The following is a 19,015-nucleotide window of genomic DNA, read 5'->3' as shown; positions in this document are numbered from 1 at the left end:
TTATTTATCTGTGTGAACATGGTGTTTAGTGTGAGGGGTGGTATATTTTGGTATACAATGTTGTTGTATTTTGTACTGAGTTTTTTCAGAGTTTTTATTAGTTATTTAATACATTAGTGGCAATATAGGAATATATTTTAAGATTATTGTATTCAAACTGAAACAGTAGATCTCTAGTCTTTCTCCATCTCCCTCATATGGCACAATAATGATCATTATTTGAAGGGCAATCTGTTTTAAGGTCTTCCATAATAACAGAAATAAGAATGGGATAGGTGTCATCATGTGCTCTCATCAGAGCCTCAGGGTCATACTGAGAAAAAAATATTGTGTCAAGATGCTCCATTTTTCTCCAATATGCTAAATTTATGGTATATCTATGCTGAAAAAATGTTCAGTCCAAGGTAGAAAAGTACACACTCTATTATTATTACTTCTACTACCATTATTATTACCATTATTACTACTGTTATTATTTTGCTTAACCTGTATTTTAAGTATTTTTAATCCATGAACCACAACACAGAGTTGCAAATCTTTGTTAATATTAAAAAACACTCACTAGTTGGAATGGATATGCCATATGAGTTTTAAAGGAGAACCAGTTCAGGTTTCTGAAAGACTAAGGTTGCAAATAAAAGTTCTAGTAAAAGTAAATTTGGACTCTTTTAACATAGTCTCATTTGGAGTTGTGTAATCCTTTATGAAAACATTTTAAGATATATTTCTATTTTTTTTACTTTAAAATAGATACATTTAAGTCCCTTTTTAATAAATCAGCAAAATAAAGAGTTTCAAATTCAATCAAACAGAAGTAATGGAGTGTGCTTCTAAGGTGGCTAGACTTTGTGAATTTTTCAATTTTTATATATAGAAAGAAGAAACATCAAAGTACGGGAATATCCTCTTGAGAAGACAGAAGATATATACTTAGAAAAAGCAGAGAAAGAAAGGCTAAGGCTGTTCAGGAGGCTGTTTGGTGTATTCTTGATGAAAAGTCATGATTCAGCTAGATGTAGATTCTTTATATAATCCTGGGTTGCTGCTGAGTGCCTCAGTCTTGCCCATATTGTTTTTGTAAGTGATCTTGTATTTGAAAGCAGAATGAAGGAAGGTTGTAGCATCTCAGTGTTTCTGTAATTAATTTTTTTCCTTTATTGGTCACTATCAGGTTATTTATGTGTAAACAACTGGAAAACAACTTATTCTAAACTGGAAAAAGTTTAGAAAGAGTTTTGCAGAGAGAATCATCTCCATATGTAACTCTCCATTAGTTTACCCTTTGCTTTTGGAGTTTACAATGAAATAATAATGATAAGCAGCTGAAGTAGGAACAATAGCTCTGTGTTTCTTGAAATAAAATTAATTATCTAAAAAAAATATGATACTTCAGATAATACTTTTGATACAGCAAATAGTACCTCACAGATAAGTAGATTTTTTCATTCTTAAGAGCTTGGGTGTCCATTAGCTTTACCTCTTTCTTAATGTATGCATGTTCTCAAAAATTGAGATGTGCAGCCATGTTTTGGCCTCTTCTCTTCCAAATTTAATGTTGGAAGTTGATTTGGGGAGGAAAAAAAACGACAGCAGACATTTACGTTTGACAAAACTCTTTATCTGCTACACTGTTTCACTTCAATATCTTCATATTCTGTCATGTTGAGGGAGCTCCAGACTGTTTAGTAAACTGTGGGGAATTGGATCATTAAAACAAGGACATTGTTTCAGGGTTTAAAGAAGGATAATATTGTTGTGAAACAAATGAGAGAGACCTCAAATGAGAGAGACCTTGTAGCATGTGATGGTTTGGAAAATTTGAATACTTTAGAGCTAGTATTACTTCAGAAATTAATGTATAAATGTCCTTTGACCTCTCGAAGTATAGGATCAATTTTGTCACTACTGGCCTTAGCATTTTAATTTTCCTTGGGGTAGTGGCATCTTAAAGTACTCCAGTTTTTTAAGTACAGGTTTTTTTTGCATTTAAGGTTTACAGCTCGACCATTAGTGGAGACCATATTTGAAAGGGGAATGGCCACTTGTTTCGCATATGGACAAACAGGCAGTGGGAAAACCCATGTAAGTAGTTCTTTTACAAATCAGCAATACTCTTTTTTTACATTACACACTTAGATGAGTTCTAATAAATAAGAAATATGTAAACTACAATTATGTGACTTTTATGGTGTTTTTTTTTTTCCTTGCTTTTTTTTTTTTAATTTAGACTATGGGTGGCGACTTTTCAGGAAAGAACCAAGATTGTTCTAAAGGCATATATGCTCTAGCAGGTGAGACTTCATTGATCAGTTGGCTTTGGGCAGACCAGTTGAGATCAATAAATTTTCTACTCTTTGTCATACAAATAAATATAACAGTTTACTTTCTTTGCATTGCAGTGGAACTTTGGTAGCATCAAAAGTTGTCCCTAGATGTGTTTTCTTTACACAAATGTAAATATAGACTACTTAACAAAGATGCACTAACAGATTATTTCAGTTTATCATTTTGGGGTCTTCTGCATCTTCCAGTGTAATGTGGCAGTTTAGATTGTGTTGTTTTAGGCTTGGTTGACTGACTCTTATTTGTCATTCGTGCAAAATATGAGGTGCTGTAAAATAGACTGTTACACATAAATGAATCTTCACTAAATGAAAACACATGATGAGATTTCTTTTTATTCTGGAAATGTATTCACAGCTCGAGATGTCTTTTTAATGCTAAAGAAGCCAAACTATAAGAAGTTAGAACTTCAAGTGTATGCAACGTTTTTTGAGATCTACAGTGGTAAGGTAATTACCTGATCTTTTTCTGAGAAAGAAGGAGTTTCTCAAACTTCTGACAAAATTTTGAGCTTGTCACATAAAAGAATTTTCCCCTCTTTGTATTAAAAGCTGTATTTCAAGGGATTTTTACATTTCTCTTCCAATCATGTATTTCCATGGAATGTTTTGCATTATCTGAAATGGAATTCGAAACAGGATTTTTTTTAAAGCTCCTCTTTTAACTGTTCTGTTTTCCTCCTTTCCTAAGGTTTTTGACTTGTTGAACAGGAAGACAAAATTAAGAGTGTTAGAAGATGGTAAACAGCAAGTCCAGGTGGTGGGATTACAGGAGCGGGAAGTCAAATGTGTTGAAGATGTTCTTAAGCTTATTGAAGTAGGCAACAGCTGCAGGTATCTTCTATAGCTTGCACCAGTTTTTCATAGTACATTAAAAAATCAGAACAAGATTTTTTGGGGTGTATTTCTAGTGATGCCTTTCCATATTCAAGTGATTTTTTGATGATGTTGTCTGCAAGTAAAGAATCTACCTATGTTTTAAATAGAGACGTTTAGAGTTTCTTTGTCTCCTAGAGAGAAATAACTGATTGTTCAAGAGGATGTGAATTGCATGCATTATGTAAGCAGCTTACTGACTTAAATTCACATAATTTAAAAACTGGAATGCTGCCAGGTTCTTCATCTGTAAAAGGCCTTGATGCATACTGGCAGAGGTTAAGCACAATTTTTTTTTTTTTAAGACTTCAGCTTCATTGTTTTTAAAATTAGCCTTGAGCATGGACTGCTGCATGATCAGATGAAAATGCCATCAATATTTTTTATGTAAGCTCTGATAATCTGAAATTTGTGAAGATCTGATTTTAAAAGGGAGGCAAAATGTTACTAATCTTCCATTTCCATTCAAAGAGATGGAAGAAGAGGCATAATTGTACTATGTCTATCCAAATATTAGTGTTCTATGTCTAGTGTCCACAAGAGTGCTAGACATTGTCAGCCTGTAAGAAAATAAAGGAATGTGCACTGAAAACCTATCATTGTGAAGTTAGTGTTTAACATGTATGATCCTTTACTGGTTAACGTCTTTCTGTGCTTGTCTCTTGTTTAAAGGACATCTGGCCAGACATCTGCAAATGCACACTCATCTCGAAGCCACGCAGTGTTTCAGATTATTCTCAGAAGGAAAGGGAAATTGCATGGTAAATTTTCTCTGATTGATTTGGCTGGCAATGAAAGAGGAGCAGATACTTCGAGTGCAGATAGGCAGACGCGACTGGAAGGTGCAGAAATTAACAAGAGCCTTTTAGCACTCAAGGTAACTGATATGTTTCTATTGCCTTGGAGTGGGTGGAAGCCTACATATAATAGCTATGACAAGTAAAATTAGTAAAGTAAATTTAGTAAAATTAGACAAGCAGGCTTTGCTTGTCTACATAGTCTATTGATATGACAGGTATAAACCAATTTATTAATTTTTCCTCTACATGCATGAGGAAACACTTACTAAGTCCCAAGTAGAAACAATGCAGAAACATGGTGCTATCAACTGAAATGTAGTTTTTGTAAAGTAAAATCAAAACACCCCAGCAAAACCAGCCAAGCAACCAACTGAAAAACAAAACCAAACCCCTAAACAAAGAAAACACCCCAAAAAACCAAGTTCACTAAAAGTCCCCAGTGGTTGAATTTGTAGACATTTCTGATACATACCTAAAATGGGAAGGCAAATGATTTACTTTGGTACTCAGAATATGAAATACTAACAGGAAGTACTCTTACTGATCTCACTATTTCTTTTTTTAAATAAAAAATAATACTACACTGACAACATATTTGCTGCTATTAATATATTGACTAAAGCAAAACAACAGCAGCATGTCCAGAAAAAACTAGCAAATAATTAAAATAAACCTTGAAAGGTGAAATCCATTTTTGCCAACCCTTCTTCATAGCAAATTGTCTGATACAGTCACTTTACATGTTTTCATACATGCAATACATATAAACAGAAGAAATACTGAATATAAAGAAATACTACTTAAATATTCATCTGCCTTTTTTTTGATGTTTTATAGTGATTAAAAGAGGCTCAGTCCAAATAGGGGAAGTATTTTTTTTATTTCAAACTGGAGAAATGGTAGCTTTTGAATGCCTTAGAATTTGTCTCTGGTTTTGGTTAGTTTTAGTTAGGTTTACTACTCTCAACACCAACACTGGTTTTATATAAAAAATTTGAACCCCAAGATCTGTGTGGTTACCTTTTTATTCCCAGTACAAACTTGGAAGGAGACTGGTATCTGACTAAATAGATCTCACAACACACCATAAAATTGTGATGTATAATGTATCATTACAAAATTCTATGGCATGTTGAAAAACTGGAAGCAGCAGTTCCAAAACTTTTGCTTTTAACGGCCTATTCTGCTTTAATGTCAAAGTAAGCATTGCTGGCACCACTGGGTTGATGCTACTACTCATTTCCAAATGCAACTGAATAAAGCTATTTTGTTTGGGGGGTTTGGTTTGAGGTTTTTTTTTTCCCAGTTTATTTATTTTGTACTGGATAGTGCTCATACAACATATTTGGTTAATTTTTATATGACTTGTCTTTTTAATTATAGCAAAAAGTTCTGCTGCTGCTGTACTAGTGATTTTCATCAAAATTATTTGGGGAAGGGGGAAATAAAAATGAATGTACTTCTTGCAGGAGTCTAAAAGGTGATACAAAACCGTAAACGTTTCTCAATTACATTTTTGCCATTTTTCCTCTCTCCCCAAAAACATTACACAACCTTTAACATTTGTGTTTAGAAGCCATGAAGTTATTTTCACGTTCCAGTTAAACTAATACTTTCTGACAAAGTGGTCCTTGTTGATAATCCAAGATTTGCTCTTTCCATCTGGATGTCAGTCCTGTCTTAACCTGTTCAGGATTTTGGCACCGGAATTTATTTCTGTAATGTCTCTACATGGGAGTAATGTTGTCATTTTGTTACCTGGTTTTCAGAGATGTAATGAAAACTAAATGTATCTTAAAACTCTGTTAAAAATTTAGACACTAGTGGTGTTCTTCTACAATCTTTTACTAGTTAGGAGATAATCCACTTCTAATTTTTCAGGAGAAAGGAAACTAGAAATCATTACAGTAAATGAAAATTCAAAACTTGGTGATTGCCATATCAGTAATTCAATATAGGATATATCTGAAGCTGGAGGATTAGTTGAACTTCTGTAGAATTATTCATGTAACACAAAGGCTTATTCCATCTATTAGTGCAGCTAAAAGCAAAAAAGCTGATTTGAAATACATTTCAAGTTTGGTTGGCTGTAGAAGTTCTGTGTGTAGATACTTTAAAAGTGCACCAAGGAAGCCTTGCATCTGAAGAGATGTCTCTTAAGGAAAATGCAGAGTCTGGAATTAACAGTCAAAATATTATGATTGCGACAATACAAAAATTTAAAATTAAAAGTTCTTTGCATAGGAATAACTTATTAGACAGTATTAGAGTGCTGAGTGGACAGAAGTGATGGTTAGAGTAATGGTATCTTGGTGTCACTGTTGTACTTAGTTGCTGCTGTATCTTCTGTAGTAATTCCGTAATATTTACATCTATGCAGTATTGCTAACTGGAACCCAATCAGTTGCAAATATTAGTGTAGCCCCTTGCCTCTGGGCATGGAAGAGAAGATCTTATCCCTGTTTCTTCACATAAAGACTGTTTTAAAACAGGGAGTGACCTAATGTTTCCAGGTTTCTTCCAATGCTAAGTAGAGAGCTTGCTTCCAGTAGAGACCTATGCCTACTTGGTTTGTGACCTGTGGAACTTTCAGAAAGTTTGTTTTCTTCTAAGCTGGAAAGAAAGACAGTGGTAAAATCAGAGTTAAGGCCACTGCTTTTAACTGATGCAGTTAACCCATATCCCTGCCCACACTGCTGCTGCTGGCAGAGGTTGTAGTTCATTCAGGCTTTTGTAGCTGAAAATCAGGAATAATTGTTAGCCTGAACATTTCACATCAACCCTGTTTAGTTTTGTTGTTGGATACAATAGGTGTAAACAATTTGGATGACATTGAGACAGTTTTTAGGCTTCTAATCCTTTAAAAATTCTTTCCTCTGGACTGAGCTTAATCACAAGTGGAACTCTAATGCTTATTGAATTCAAGCTTTTAGCAGTACATTTTAATGTTTTTTTGGGGGCAGTGCATCAGATATAAGGCATGTATTTTCTGATTCTGAATTGCATTTTTATTACCTTTATTTAACCCATGATAAAGAATCTCTTTGTTCTTTCAGGAGTGCATTAGAGCCTTAGGCCGAAATAAACCTCATACACCCTTCAGAGCAAGTAAACTTACTCAGGTGCTAAGAGATTCATTCATTGGAGAAAACTCACGTACCTGTATGGTAAGTTGATTTGGTTAACTGTTCTAACAATTACAAAGAGAAAAGACACTGCGAATTTAGGCTTTTATGTTTAAAATTGGTTGCATGCTACTGGTAGTGTGTTGGACTTACATTTATTTGCTAACTGACATTATATGTGAAGGGAGGTTTCAAAAGAGACATTTCTCAATGGTTTAAATTGAATATTAGGAGAAATTTCTTCACTGAAGGAGCTGTCAAGCATTGGAACCAGCTGCTTAGGGAAAGTGGTCTAGTCTCAATCCTCAGAGATCTTTAAAAGGTGCATAGATGTGGTAGTTAGGGACATGCTCATAGGCTTCATTGGGTTAATGGTGGGACTAAATTATTTTAGAAGTCTTTTCCAGGCCATATGATTCTATGATTCTGTGATTTTAGATAACTTGTTCCCTTCTCACTTTTTCATTGACCTTTCTTACTGCTGGTTCTAGTTTTCTAGCTAGGCTGGCAGCTAGAAACAGTTTTCCCTTGAGAAGTTTGTTTGTTTTAGCAGTGTCTTAATTATAAAAGAGTCTTGTTTTTTTTTCAGAATTCTGGAAAAGAGGGTGTAGACTGGAAATAGTGATGAGTTTTAGTTTTTAAGCAACAAAGATTAAACTAAAAGTTGGTATCAAGCTCATCAGAATATGCTTCATGCTGTTGAAAGGGAAGTTGTTGGGATAGATGGGATGAATAGCTGTTATATATAAATATATAAAATAGAACATAAATAAAAGTTATTGTAAATATTATAAATTATTAACTACTATAAATATGAAGGTATATATACTTATGTAAATAATTGTTGAATAGCTGTAAATGTGCATTTGTGCCAGTCTGAAAAACAGAATTCTTCTGACAGATCAGTGAAAGGACAGATAAAAAGTCCTGATGCCCAGTTGCTTTATTTGTGTGTCTGTAACATTTCTCTTTATGAGAATGTGAATTCTCTGCAGTACATACTGATTACAGGCTTATTTGTGTTGGTTACTTTTCACAGGCTCCTTTGAATTAATTAGTCTAGAGGCCAGAGAAGTCTGCAGGCCACAATGTGTAAACCATGGTCTTAGGACAGCTTAGTCTTCCCTTTAGCTGTTAGGTATGGTTCAAATACAAAAACAGTGGTAAAATAACTTTTTTATTAACCTTTTTTCCTTCAGTTCTCTAATGAAACAACAGGATAGTTTGCTTTCCCACTGAGACATACCTGACCAAGCTGAAGATGTCCCTGCTCACTACATAGGGGTTGAACTATATGACCTTTAGAGGTCTCTTCCAGCTCAAATCATTGTATGACTCTGTAACTTCATGAATCCCATTCATGCAGGATTAGATAGCTAGATGGTGCAATTCTAGCAGGTGTATCCACACTGCTGAAGGAGGTTTGAAGAATTAGCCTGTTGGAAGTTACTCTCTGCACATCAAATAATTAACCTTTGTAAATATTTCATGGAGGTTCTTAAATAATAAAAATAATCCCCTCTGAAAGTGGAAATATGCTTGAACTATTTTTTTTTATTTTCTCATTCACATAACTACATTTCACATTTAAGCTTAAAAAACCTCTTTGAGGATAAGGTACTGCCTTCAAATTCATTCTTCTGCTATTTTTCTTAACAGTAGGACCCCTTGTGACATACTGGTTTTAGTGTTTGTCTACATGATTTTTTTAATTAAGAATGTAATCAGCAGAATTTCATCTTAAGATACTGTCATGGTTTAACCCCAGCCAGCAATGGGGGTTATTACTAAGGACTTTCTCAACAAGAGAGATTTTGTGCACTGTTCAAATGTGCTGTTTGAATAAGATGTTGTGGTGCTTTTCACCACATAAAACTATGTGGTGCTTTTCAATATGGAAAGCATATATATATAAAATGATGGAGTAAAATCTTGTGATTTTTAACTTACTAAAGGATCCCTGAAATAATAAAATATCCGCTGTATGTTTTCCATTTTGCTTTCTGATATATGAATCTGTAAGGAGGATATATGAGTAAAACTCATTGGCTAGTTTCTACACTTCATTTTTATGTGATTTTTCCTTTTATTATTAATGGATATGTTGCAGTTGTAAAAGTTACATCTTTAGGGATGGAGTATTCTCTCTGTATATAATATTAAACTGTGGTTTGGAACCTCTTTGTTTTTTCAAATTTGGTCAGAAAAATATTTTGAAAGCTCATAAAATCTTGAAACTTCATAGTGTGGACTGTTACAACTAGGATTTGCTTCCTTCAGAAGAAATCCAGAGACTTACAATCAGCATAAGTATTTTTTTTTAGTTTTTTCAGTCATTGCAGTTTTACTGTTCTTGTCGAAATGGTTTGAGAAACCATTTAAAGTTTTTGAAGAGTTGCATTGTAGGATAATGGATTGTCATTTGAAAGCTGCCGTGTGACTACATAAAATAGTCTCATTTTTTAACCACTGCTGCTCCTGGGCATATTGCATCCTTCGTGTGCTGCAGTCACAGCTGAAGTGGTCAGACCCCTCAGCCCTCCAGCGTGGGAGTAGGAATCTGCAGACTTCCATGTCCCAGCAGGGCCATTGATCACATTGTGATGGCTTACAAGCAGTGTGAGGCTATTGGTTCAAAATAGGAAGAATGATTATTGCAGATCTGAAAGATGCTCCTGTCCATAAGTAGTGTAGCTTCTTCCATCCTCATTTGAAATTAGGAACAAGAAAGTGAGCAACAGACAGGTCTGAGTCCTCCTGTCCTGCCTGGACTGGGTTTGTTGGAGCCTGAGGAGAGGTCATACACAAGACTTGTGCGCAAGTTCATGTGTCCTGAACAGGATATTCACACAGACCAAGGCATCTACAATGGCACTTCCCTAGAGCAGCTATACCTTATGCTGTTTAAAGTGTTGGAGTAGTCTCCTAGTGGTACAGCAGTGGTAGTAAATAGGTAAAGTCAAAGCCACAAAGATAAAGCGAAGGAAAACATGGAATTCATTCAGCACTTCCAATTGTCAGGATAGTTCAGCTGTCCCTAGGCTGTATCGCATGTAACAATGACTTGGGAAGCCAAATAGCATCAATCTCTAAACATCACTGTCTGTGGCATGCTCTGAACATTAAACTGGTGCAAGAGATGTATGCATTTTTCACATTATATGAGTTTGGAAGGGTTTTAGGAAATTTTAGATTTTTGTTAATTAGTACACAGAACAAGAGACATGCAGTTGTGTGATCTCAAATATAAGCTTGTTGTTTTCCTTCATAATTGATGTATACCAGTATTAGAGGTTTACACTTAGATCTGTATGATCACTTCCACCACATGGTTTTCCTTTCTCCCCAGAAGGAGAAATTCCTCTTGGGATGACTACCTCTGCTTTTATACAGGAATGTCAGCAGCAGAATGAAAGAGAAGGCGGGGATTATTTAATCACCATCAGTTTCAGTCTCCTGAGTCTATGATGGCACAAAAACGTTAGTGTGTAGGATCATAGAGGTGTTTGTTCTGGGTAGAGCCTTTATGACTGCTTAGGGAAGAGAACAGGTGGAAAAATTGGACTACTGAGAGAAACTAGGAGAAATAATGATCCCACTTTTCCTAATCACAGTTTTAATTTTTGCTGATTTCAGGAAAGATGGTGCTATCTTCAGAGTAGTTAATTTAACTGGAAAAAAAAAGACCTTTAGATTCCAGATAGGTCTCATTAAAGATTTACCTTCAAGTACTGTTTACAGATTGTTTCTAATTGAGAAAAAATATATCTCTACTTAGGAAAATAGTTAAGCTTATCTTTACTACTATCAAGTTCATTTTCTGATGTGGCCAAAATCAGCATAGAATCTCCTTGAACAGAGGAGAGGCTCAAAGAATACATAAAAAAATAATGTGGTAATTGTTTGTAGCTATATTTAGACCCAGTTGCATATTTCCTTTTTTGAGGAGTGTATTTTTTAAGTTACAATTTCACATTTGCAGAGTATGTTACCAAGATGGTTGGGGAAATTGAATTTCTATGAATTCTTGATGTTCCTTGTAGGGTTAAAAAAATTAAATTGAAGCTTTGACTAGACATCTAGTGTGTCCCTGAGATGTCGTCATATAAGGACAGCTGTACATAGCAGACTTTTTTTGTAGAAGATCAGAAATGAAACTGGAGATTAAAAAATATATACATTTAAATTTATCTACCCTTTCATCTGTATAAAGTGATTTACTAATGTGTGGCTTGTTTTCTCCAGATTGCTACGATTTCTCCAGGAATGGCATCATGTGAAAACACTCTAAATACATTGAGATACGCAAATAGGTATGAAAAACATTTCTTAAAGCTGTACTGGCTGCTGATGACTGAAATTTGGAATAGTGTTGTTCCATGATGTATGATTATTTTAGCTACTTGAATAATTCAGTGGTAGTTGTGTTTCTTACTAAAATTAAAACCAAATTACTGATCCAGGCTCATATTCAATTTAAATTGTCACTTTGTACAACCATTACAAAAGAATCGACTAAAACTGCATCTGTGCCATTAGCCAGAGATGGATAATGTGGACTGCAAGGTATGTAGGACATGCTACTATTAGTTTCGCCCTTTGAAAGGACCATCTTTTGCATTAGGGATAGTTGGTGTTCATGAAGATTCCCTGGAGTGTTAGTTAAATACCATTCTGTGATGTGATTTTTTTTCCCCACCCCTTTTCTGGAATTGTGTGCAGTTGCCAGTCTTTATTATATACACATATAAAATTTCATACTTCCCAAATTCAAGCAAATATCTGAGAACACTAAGTGAAGGCTTAAAAAGGTGGAAAATCCAACAGGCCTTATGATTGCTGTAGAGAAATTAGCGTCTCCAGAGGCAGATGCATCACTGGAGACCTGTACTGCTGTAAGAAAGTGTTCAACTCTCTCCAGTGAGTGTTTGAAAGGAGCCCTCACCTGCTGCAGTTCTCCTGTGTTTAAAGTCTGTGGAGATGGGGCACTCAGGTCCTGTGTGTCCCTGCAGCCAGACCTGTGACTCAGAGATGCCCCACGCTTTGCTGCAAAGGACAAAGGTGGCAGACAGCCTCTGGGCCATCAGAAGCCCTGGCTTTGCCAGAAGAGGGGGCCACCCCCATCTGGGGGTCTGTTTGCCCAGTGTGAGGTCAGGCAGAACCACAACTGCTTCTGCTTGTCAAGGCACAAAGGCATGCCAGGGAGGCTTACTGCCTGCTTCCCTCTGTCTCCAAATGTCCTTGTGTCTGGGTTAATGGAGCTGGTAGTAAACCTGCCTGGCTTGGACCAGTCTATCTCATTTCCTCCCTGAAGAGAATGAGGCATCTACTCTGCTTACAGTAACATGATGCAGGACCTTGCACATTCAAGACTTGTTGGAACTTTTATCCCTTATAATCCCTTATACAACTTAGGTTACTGAAGTGACTCTGTAAAAAGTCACTACAAAACAAAACAAGCACCTCTTTCTAGTGTACCAAATAGTTGTACTGAAACTGTTTCCTCCTCTAAGTGTTAAAATTGTATGTTGTTATGGAGTATTTACCTGTAACTGTAATGTCGCTTTATGTGTTTTGTATAGATTTTTATTTTTTTTTCTAAAAATACATAATTTTCATTGTAGTTAGTTTTAGGTGCTGGACACTAGTGTGTGGACAGTGACAACAGGAGGTGAAATAGAATTTATGCTTTTGTATCTTGATATTCTAAAAGGAGTAATTTAGTGGAATATTGAATGTAGACCAAATCATATTAACCATACAAAATGAAATCTGGAATTACTCTTCTCATAACACTGCTGTTATAGTCTCCTGCAAATTAGCAGCACTGGTTTTGCTGGTTCAGTTTTGCTAGTGATCTGAACTGTTTGCAGAGAGTTTAAAGATGTTGTAACACTTGTGTTATAAATATGATTTTGTAGTTAAACAATTAAAGAAGTATGCTAAACAAAGAGTTGTCATTTTAACTGTGTTTATGAGAACATTTTCTTTTAATTTGCCACTGTATTTTGCTGCTGCAGAGTAAAGGAATTTGGAATTAGTCCTTCGGACATTCCCTTCTCACAGGGTAGTGGCAGTCGCTCTGATCTCTCTCCTTCCTATGAGTATGACGACTTTTCTCCTTCAAACACCAGGTCGACTTCATTCTATACATGGAACTTTATTTTTAAGTTTTCTTTTTGGCTATGTAATTTTACAGACCAACCTTTCATTAGTCCCCTTGCCTTGAGTCACACATACTTTGTTTTAATTTTGGTTTGGCAGGTGATGGTTCTGCATGATATGCAATCATCTTCCCAGTATTTTGTTTACCCTCCTTAAACATCCACATTCTGTATCCAGGCTTGCTAGTTCCCTTCATACATTTAAAAAAAATAGAAATGGTGATGTCATCTTTGTACATTTAATGGACCAAATCTAACAATTCTGTGTTTAGGGTAATTTGAATATCTCTGAAAGGGAAAATTCTCTTAAATATATATATACATCTGTTATTAAAGCTTTTCAGCACTCTGAAGATAAATGAAAAATATTTTCTATTGTAGTAAATAAATGCTAGTTGAAAGAACATTTTTCCCGTAAAAGAAATTGAGAATATGTTCTAAAACTTGCTCTCAGACTTTCATGCATCTTTTATAAATTTGCTTTTAAATAGGCTTTTTTTTGACAGAATCATGGTCAGTCTTTAAACTACTTACATGCTGTGAGAGCCTACCATTTTATTAAAATATTTTCACCTTTGAAATTAGTGAAAGGATCTATTTATTCTCTGAAATGTTTGGTTGCAAGTTATTATTTTCTTCAGAATTTCTTGGTTCATTTGCTTATAACAGCTAGTGCAGAGCTAATTGACTAACTTTTTTAAAGTGCAGCTGTATATGCAGAAAAAGAAATATTGTCAGGTCTAGGGTGCTGAATGTCCTTCTCTTTGAAATATCACCCACTGAGTTAATGTTGAGGAGTTTGAAATTTTTGCCCTCCTAACTGTTAACAAGTAGTAAGATTTCAATCAGAAAATACTTCTTGCTAGATTTACTTTAATCCACATGCAAGTAGTAAAAATGCAAGGGTCCATGCCTTTTAGGAACTGGACTAACATCTTTTTGTCACTGAAAGTACATTAAATTTGTGAAGCTGATATCACCATCTTCCTTATTAAATGAATTGATTGTGCATAAACCTTTAGAGCTTTATTTTTGGTTGTGACTCTTTTGCACGGGAGGTGACTAATTTTCAAATGAAACATTTTTCTGCCCATAGGGTGAAGGAGCTGACAGTTGATCCTAGTGCTGCAGGAGATATCCGTTCCATTATACACCATACTCCCAGTCAGATGGATGACTTGGAGACACAGTGGGGTGTGGGAAGCTCTCCTCAGAGAGATGATCTCAAACTGCTTTGTGAACAAAATGTGAGTGGTTTACAGAATTATATGGAATGAGATGATGACATACAGTGGGCAGAACAAGTCCAGATCAATAGCCTGTTAGTAAGATCTTAAATACATACAGCATACCTCTTCACCTTTTCTGTTTATGGTATTACACTCATTTCCTTTCAAAAGAAAATGTTTCTTGAATGGTTTCTTTATCATCCGTGCTGCCTAGGGCTTTTAATGTCTGTCATGTATTTTTTCCACGATAGCATCACATTTTTTAGGCAGTTGGAAGTATCCTAAAACTCATCTGTTTTATTTAACCCTTTCTGGTTTTGAGCATTATTTTCCCTGCATGCAAACCTCATTTCAATTGAGTTTGCCTTTCCCTGCATGTGGAAATCCGGCTACCCATCCTGGTTTTCCTAGGGTGAAACCCCAGTAAACTGGGATGACAGCCACATGATGTTCCCAGTATGTCTCCCTGGGCTGGAAGAGTAGGGAGCTGAGAGATGTCTTCTGAAGGACATTCTCCCTCATTGCTGATTATCAGCTTTAGTCCTGGTCCTTAAATTTCAAAAGGAATTAAAACTCTATTTTTGAAAATGCCCATGAAAAATAGGAAAAATCCTTACAATCCTAACATTTCTCACAAGACTCTCAGTTTTGTCAGTCATCTCTTTGTGATATCTGTGGTATATCTCACTTTAGTAAATTACTTTTTTTCCAGGACTCTGTTTCATAAGAACATAGTAGTGATTCTTAGAGGTTCCTATTGGATGTATCCTATCATATAACTTAGTTCATAGCTCATGTTGAATGAATTTAAGCCTTACTTAATGTTTTAAAAACTATTTCAAAGGCATTGTGTAAGGAACTACACCGTCTTGATAAACATTAATTACAGCCTACAGTACTTTTATATTGCTGGCTATTCATTTCTAAAGAAGCCTTCTTTAGAAGGCTTCAGTTTGTAAATCCATGTGTTCCTTCTTCTAATTTAGCAGTCACTAGGTGCAATTTAGATTTCTTCCTTCACATTTATTTCACTTTTTTTCCCAAAGGTTTAATTTAATTTTGATTTCCTGGAATGTGTTGAATGTAATTGCTGTTCTCTTTTTTTTGAAAGTTTTTTCCTGTCTGTTGCAGCATGCACAACAAAAAGCCCTGACAGAAACCCAAAGTTTTCTGTGGGCATTAAAATCTGTTAGAAATTATAATTCTTCCCTTGAGACTTCCTATTCCCATTAATTTAACTTGTTATTTTTATGTGGAATATTCTGATTACTGGTATTTGTTAGTATTAGTGACTGGAAATTTTTGGTGAATATTGATTAAATTTAACTCTGTAAATATTTTGAATTTATTGCCCCTTCTGTTCATTCCTGGAGGTTTTCTTAATACTTCTTAGGAGTATTCTATTCTAGTAAATTCTCTGTGTGAATGGTTTTGCCTTCTGCATATTTTTTCCATGTTTTGTGATTAAATGGGTCACATTTAACATTTTTCTGTAGTCACAGTTCTAGTCACAGTTCTTTCCAGGCTAACAAGGTTAACTGCTGTTTTTAGGAAGAAGAAGTTTCTCCACAGTTGTTTAGTTTCCATGAAGCTGTGTCACAAATGGTAGAAATGGAAGAGCAAGTAGTAGAAGACCACAGGACTGTGTTCCAGGTAAAAGATGGACCTCCACTTTGTTTTATCGTAATTCAGGAATCCAGGTTTTCCCAATGAAACTGCATACTCTTGAAGATGGAGGAGCATCTGATCCGTAGTCATTCTGTCTGTCAAAGATTCCTAAACTGATTTATTATGTTAAGCTGATTGTATCAAACAAACAGGAACAGATTCCATAACACCCAGTCTTTGTCCCTATGATTTCTGTGTCATTCCAGAAATTTAGTAAAATTTTCCTTTGCTGGGCTGGTAATTAATAGTTATGTCTCTGTTGGTGCCATTTCTGTTTGGTTGTCTCCCTCCAAGTATTGTGTCTGAATCTGAGTATTCTTTTGTGACATCTCCCTCTGAGATCCAGAATAGAGACATGTATTTCAAACTGCCTATTTGATTCCATGTTACACGTACATAAAGATTTCACTCGCTGTTAGTCAGAGCCTTTGGAAGCAATACTTCCCATGTAGTACTGGTCAGTGCCATGGAACCTTTTACACTCACAAAATCATGGCAATAAGTTACTTGTTTTCAGAAGGAAATGTGGATTGCTTCTGTTCATAACCTTAAAGCCTTTAGGCAAGCTGTTTGGCACATCTGTTCCTAGAGAACAGCAGACCATCAAACCTGTAGGGAATACAAATTATCTCCTCAGCCTAGGTATCTAGCTTAGTGGAACATTCACAATAAAGCAAGATGCTAAATAAAACATCTTACAGCGGATGTAGAGGTCTAGTTACTATGGAACATTAGCCCTGAAGTAAAACATATGGAAGTGTGAAAGTCATGTGCCATATGCTGAGCCTATGTCCTAATGCGGCTTCTGGAGGGACAAGCTGAATTAGTTTAAGATGTAATTGCCTCTGTGTGTCCATCTGGCCTTCTGCTGGAGATTATTGCTCCTTCTGGCAGTCTCTGGGAGGAAATGTGTCCAAGCCTAAGGTCCCTTCGTTCACAGCATGGCTTGTTTATGCTGTGTGTATAGTTGGACTGCACTGATACAAAATCCACAGCTGTACTAGGCATCTTCTGTCAATGTTCTCCTGATACACTACATCCTTTCCTAACAAAAATGGCTAAAATAGACCAATGCAACTCAGAGTGCTCTATGTGTTCAGGAGTCTTTTTCTTCAATGTACAAGGTTATGTTAGGTGAGATGAATCTTACCCTGGTGTAAGCTCCATCTCTTCTGAAAGCCAAAAAACAAACAAGGGTTTTGGACTACATTTTCAGTTTTGCTTGGGCTATGGAGCACAGAGGGAAGGACTTCATCTTAATATGTCAAACCAAGCTTTCTAGTATGCCTAGAACTGTCAGCTGCTTTCTTGTTTTTTTAAACCAAAGCATTTCCAATGGGCTCAGTTCTTCTGATCACAATTTTGCATGGTTCTGTAACATTTAAACTCCTGGCTGCACTCTTCTTTGCTGCAAGCTTTTTTTTCCCCCTCTTATATTTTGTAATGCTCAGAGTGCAAAGATAACCTTTTTTAACCAACCTATATTGTATTCCTGCATGTGGATTTAGATCATATAATAGTGAGTTTAAAATAGTTATCCTTTTTATACAGCTTCTCTCAAAACAGGCCAGAATTATCTTGGCTCCTTGAATGCAATAATGACTCTGTGACTATATAGTGGTAAGCAGCCCAAACTTAGAGCCTGACTTCAAAGTTTGACTCTTGTCTAAGGGGAGACAAACATGACAAAGTTCGGTTCCCTAAATTTCTCATCTTTACAACCGTCTAATGTTCTGAATTTGAAGAGAACTGGGTAGCTGGGGTTTGCCTGTGATGATGTGACACTGAAATTAAAAAATAACGTAGAAAAAATGCAGTTTTGTTGCATTAGGAATAAGGTTTCCTTTTTGGATTGAAATCTGGTTTATTGAGGTGACTAGGCTGTACAGTGTCTGCTAATTGTGTGAAAAAGTCTTAATCAGCTCTTTGTCTTGACATGTTGCTGATGTATTTTGTTGTATTTTTTAACTTTTATCTAGGAATCCATTAGATGGTTGGAAGTTGAAAAACTACTTCTTGAGATGACAGAAGAAGTAGACTATGATGTGGATTCTTACGCTACCCAACTTGAAGCAATTCTAGAGCAAAAAATTGATATTCTGACTGAACTTAGAGGTAAGTTGCTTTTAATCATTTCTCTGTACATTATTAGCATATGCCATGGAGACTTGGCAGTAAAAACAAGGAGGAAATAAAAAGTGGTTATATTCTAGGGTCTTTTTTCCCTGCTTATGCTGGCCTTCAATGGAAGGAGCATTTATTCTGCAGTCTAAGAAAAAGTTCACATCTAAGATCAGTTCATCCTAATGTAAAGGAGTCTATGCTTTACCTCCAGGAAGTACAACTCAGTCTTGCAACTTTTCTTTCTTTCAAAAACACTAAAGGAAGGTAAGAAAATCCAAACCAACTGTATGAAAAAGAATAGAAGGCCATGCAATGAGGAAAAAGCCGTAGGAACTCCCTGTCCCTGCTGTTGTGTAGTGTAGCAGGGAGCCTGCTGTCATTTTTAAAACTGCTTAACAGTGCTGTCAAGCTCTGAGTATTTTAGTTGTTAGTTTCGTTTTTTTTAACAGCCTTTGTTTGAATTTTGTCAGCCTGTGTTTGTTGAAAAACAAACAGCATCTAATTCTTAGTGCCCAAAATTAACTCTTCCACTTGTCTTCTAAAATGAGCTTGTCAGTTGGTTATATCCTGGAGATTAATTTTCCTTTTCATTTTTTGTTAACTGTTTGGACTCCAGGAGACATACTGCTCTACTGGCAAAAGCTCAAGGGTGGGTTGGGGGGCTGATGGAACAGTTTTCTTGATCTA

The 19,015-nt window shown here is 35.7% G+C and overlaps 1 protein-coding gene across 3 annotated transcripts in view; it reads left to right on the top strand.

Annotated features, from left to right (window-relative positions):
- KIF2A (kinesin family member 2A) overlaps nucleotides 1-19,015 on the top strand; it is a 58,130-nt gene that overhangs the window by 36,308 nt on the left and 2,807 nt on the right. For 2 of the 3 annotated variants that reach the window (XM_071425351.1, XM_071425352.1), the window contains exons 10-20: nucleotides 1,992-2,082; nucleotides 2,228-2,291; nucleotides 2,701-2,792; nucleotides 3,034-3,176; nucleotides 3,891-4,095; nucleotides 7,075-7,185; nucleotides 11,389-11,456; nucleotides 13,164-13,277; nucleotides 14,404-14,554; nucleotides 16,088-16,189; nucleotides 18,184-18,319. In XM_071425351.1, the coding sequence (XP_071281452.1) occupies nucleotides 1,992-2,082; nucleotides 2,228-2,291; nucleotides 2,701-2,792; nucleotides 3,034-3,176; nucleotides 3,891-4,095; nucleotides 7,075-7,185; nucleotides 11,389-11,456; nucleotides 13,164-13,277; nucleotides 14,404-14,554; nucleotides 16,088-16,189; nucleotides 18,184-18,319 (1,277 nt within the window). The remainder of the gene's footprint in view (nucleotides 1-1,991; nucleotides 2,083-2,227; nucleotides 2,292-2,700; nucleotides 2,793-3,033; nucleotides 3,177-3,890; nucleotides 4,096-7,074; nucleotides 7,186-11,388; nucleotides 11,457-13,163; nucleotides 13,278-14,403; nucleotides 14,555-16,087; nucleotides 16,190-18,183; nucleotides 18,320-19,015) is intronic. The other variant, XM_071425354.1, reaches the window with a different exon arrangement.

This window comes from Agelaius tricolor, unplaced genomic scaffold, assembly GCF_023055355.1.
Source record: "Agelaius tricolor isolate 1412-34295 unplaced genomic scaffold, bAgeTri1.0.p SCAF_4, whole genome shotgun sequence".
Lineage (NCBI taxonomy): Eukaryota > Metazoa > Chordata > Aves > Passeriformes > Icteridae > Agelaius > Agelaius tricolor.
Note: the sequence above shows the minus strand (reverse complement) of the source record. Positions and strands in the feature narration are given on the sequence as shown.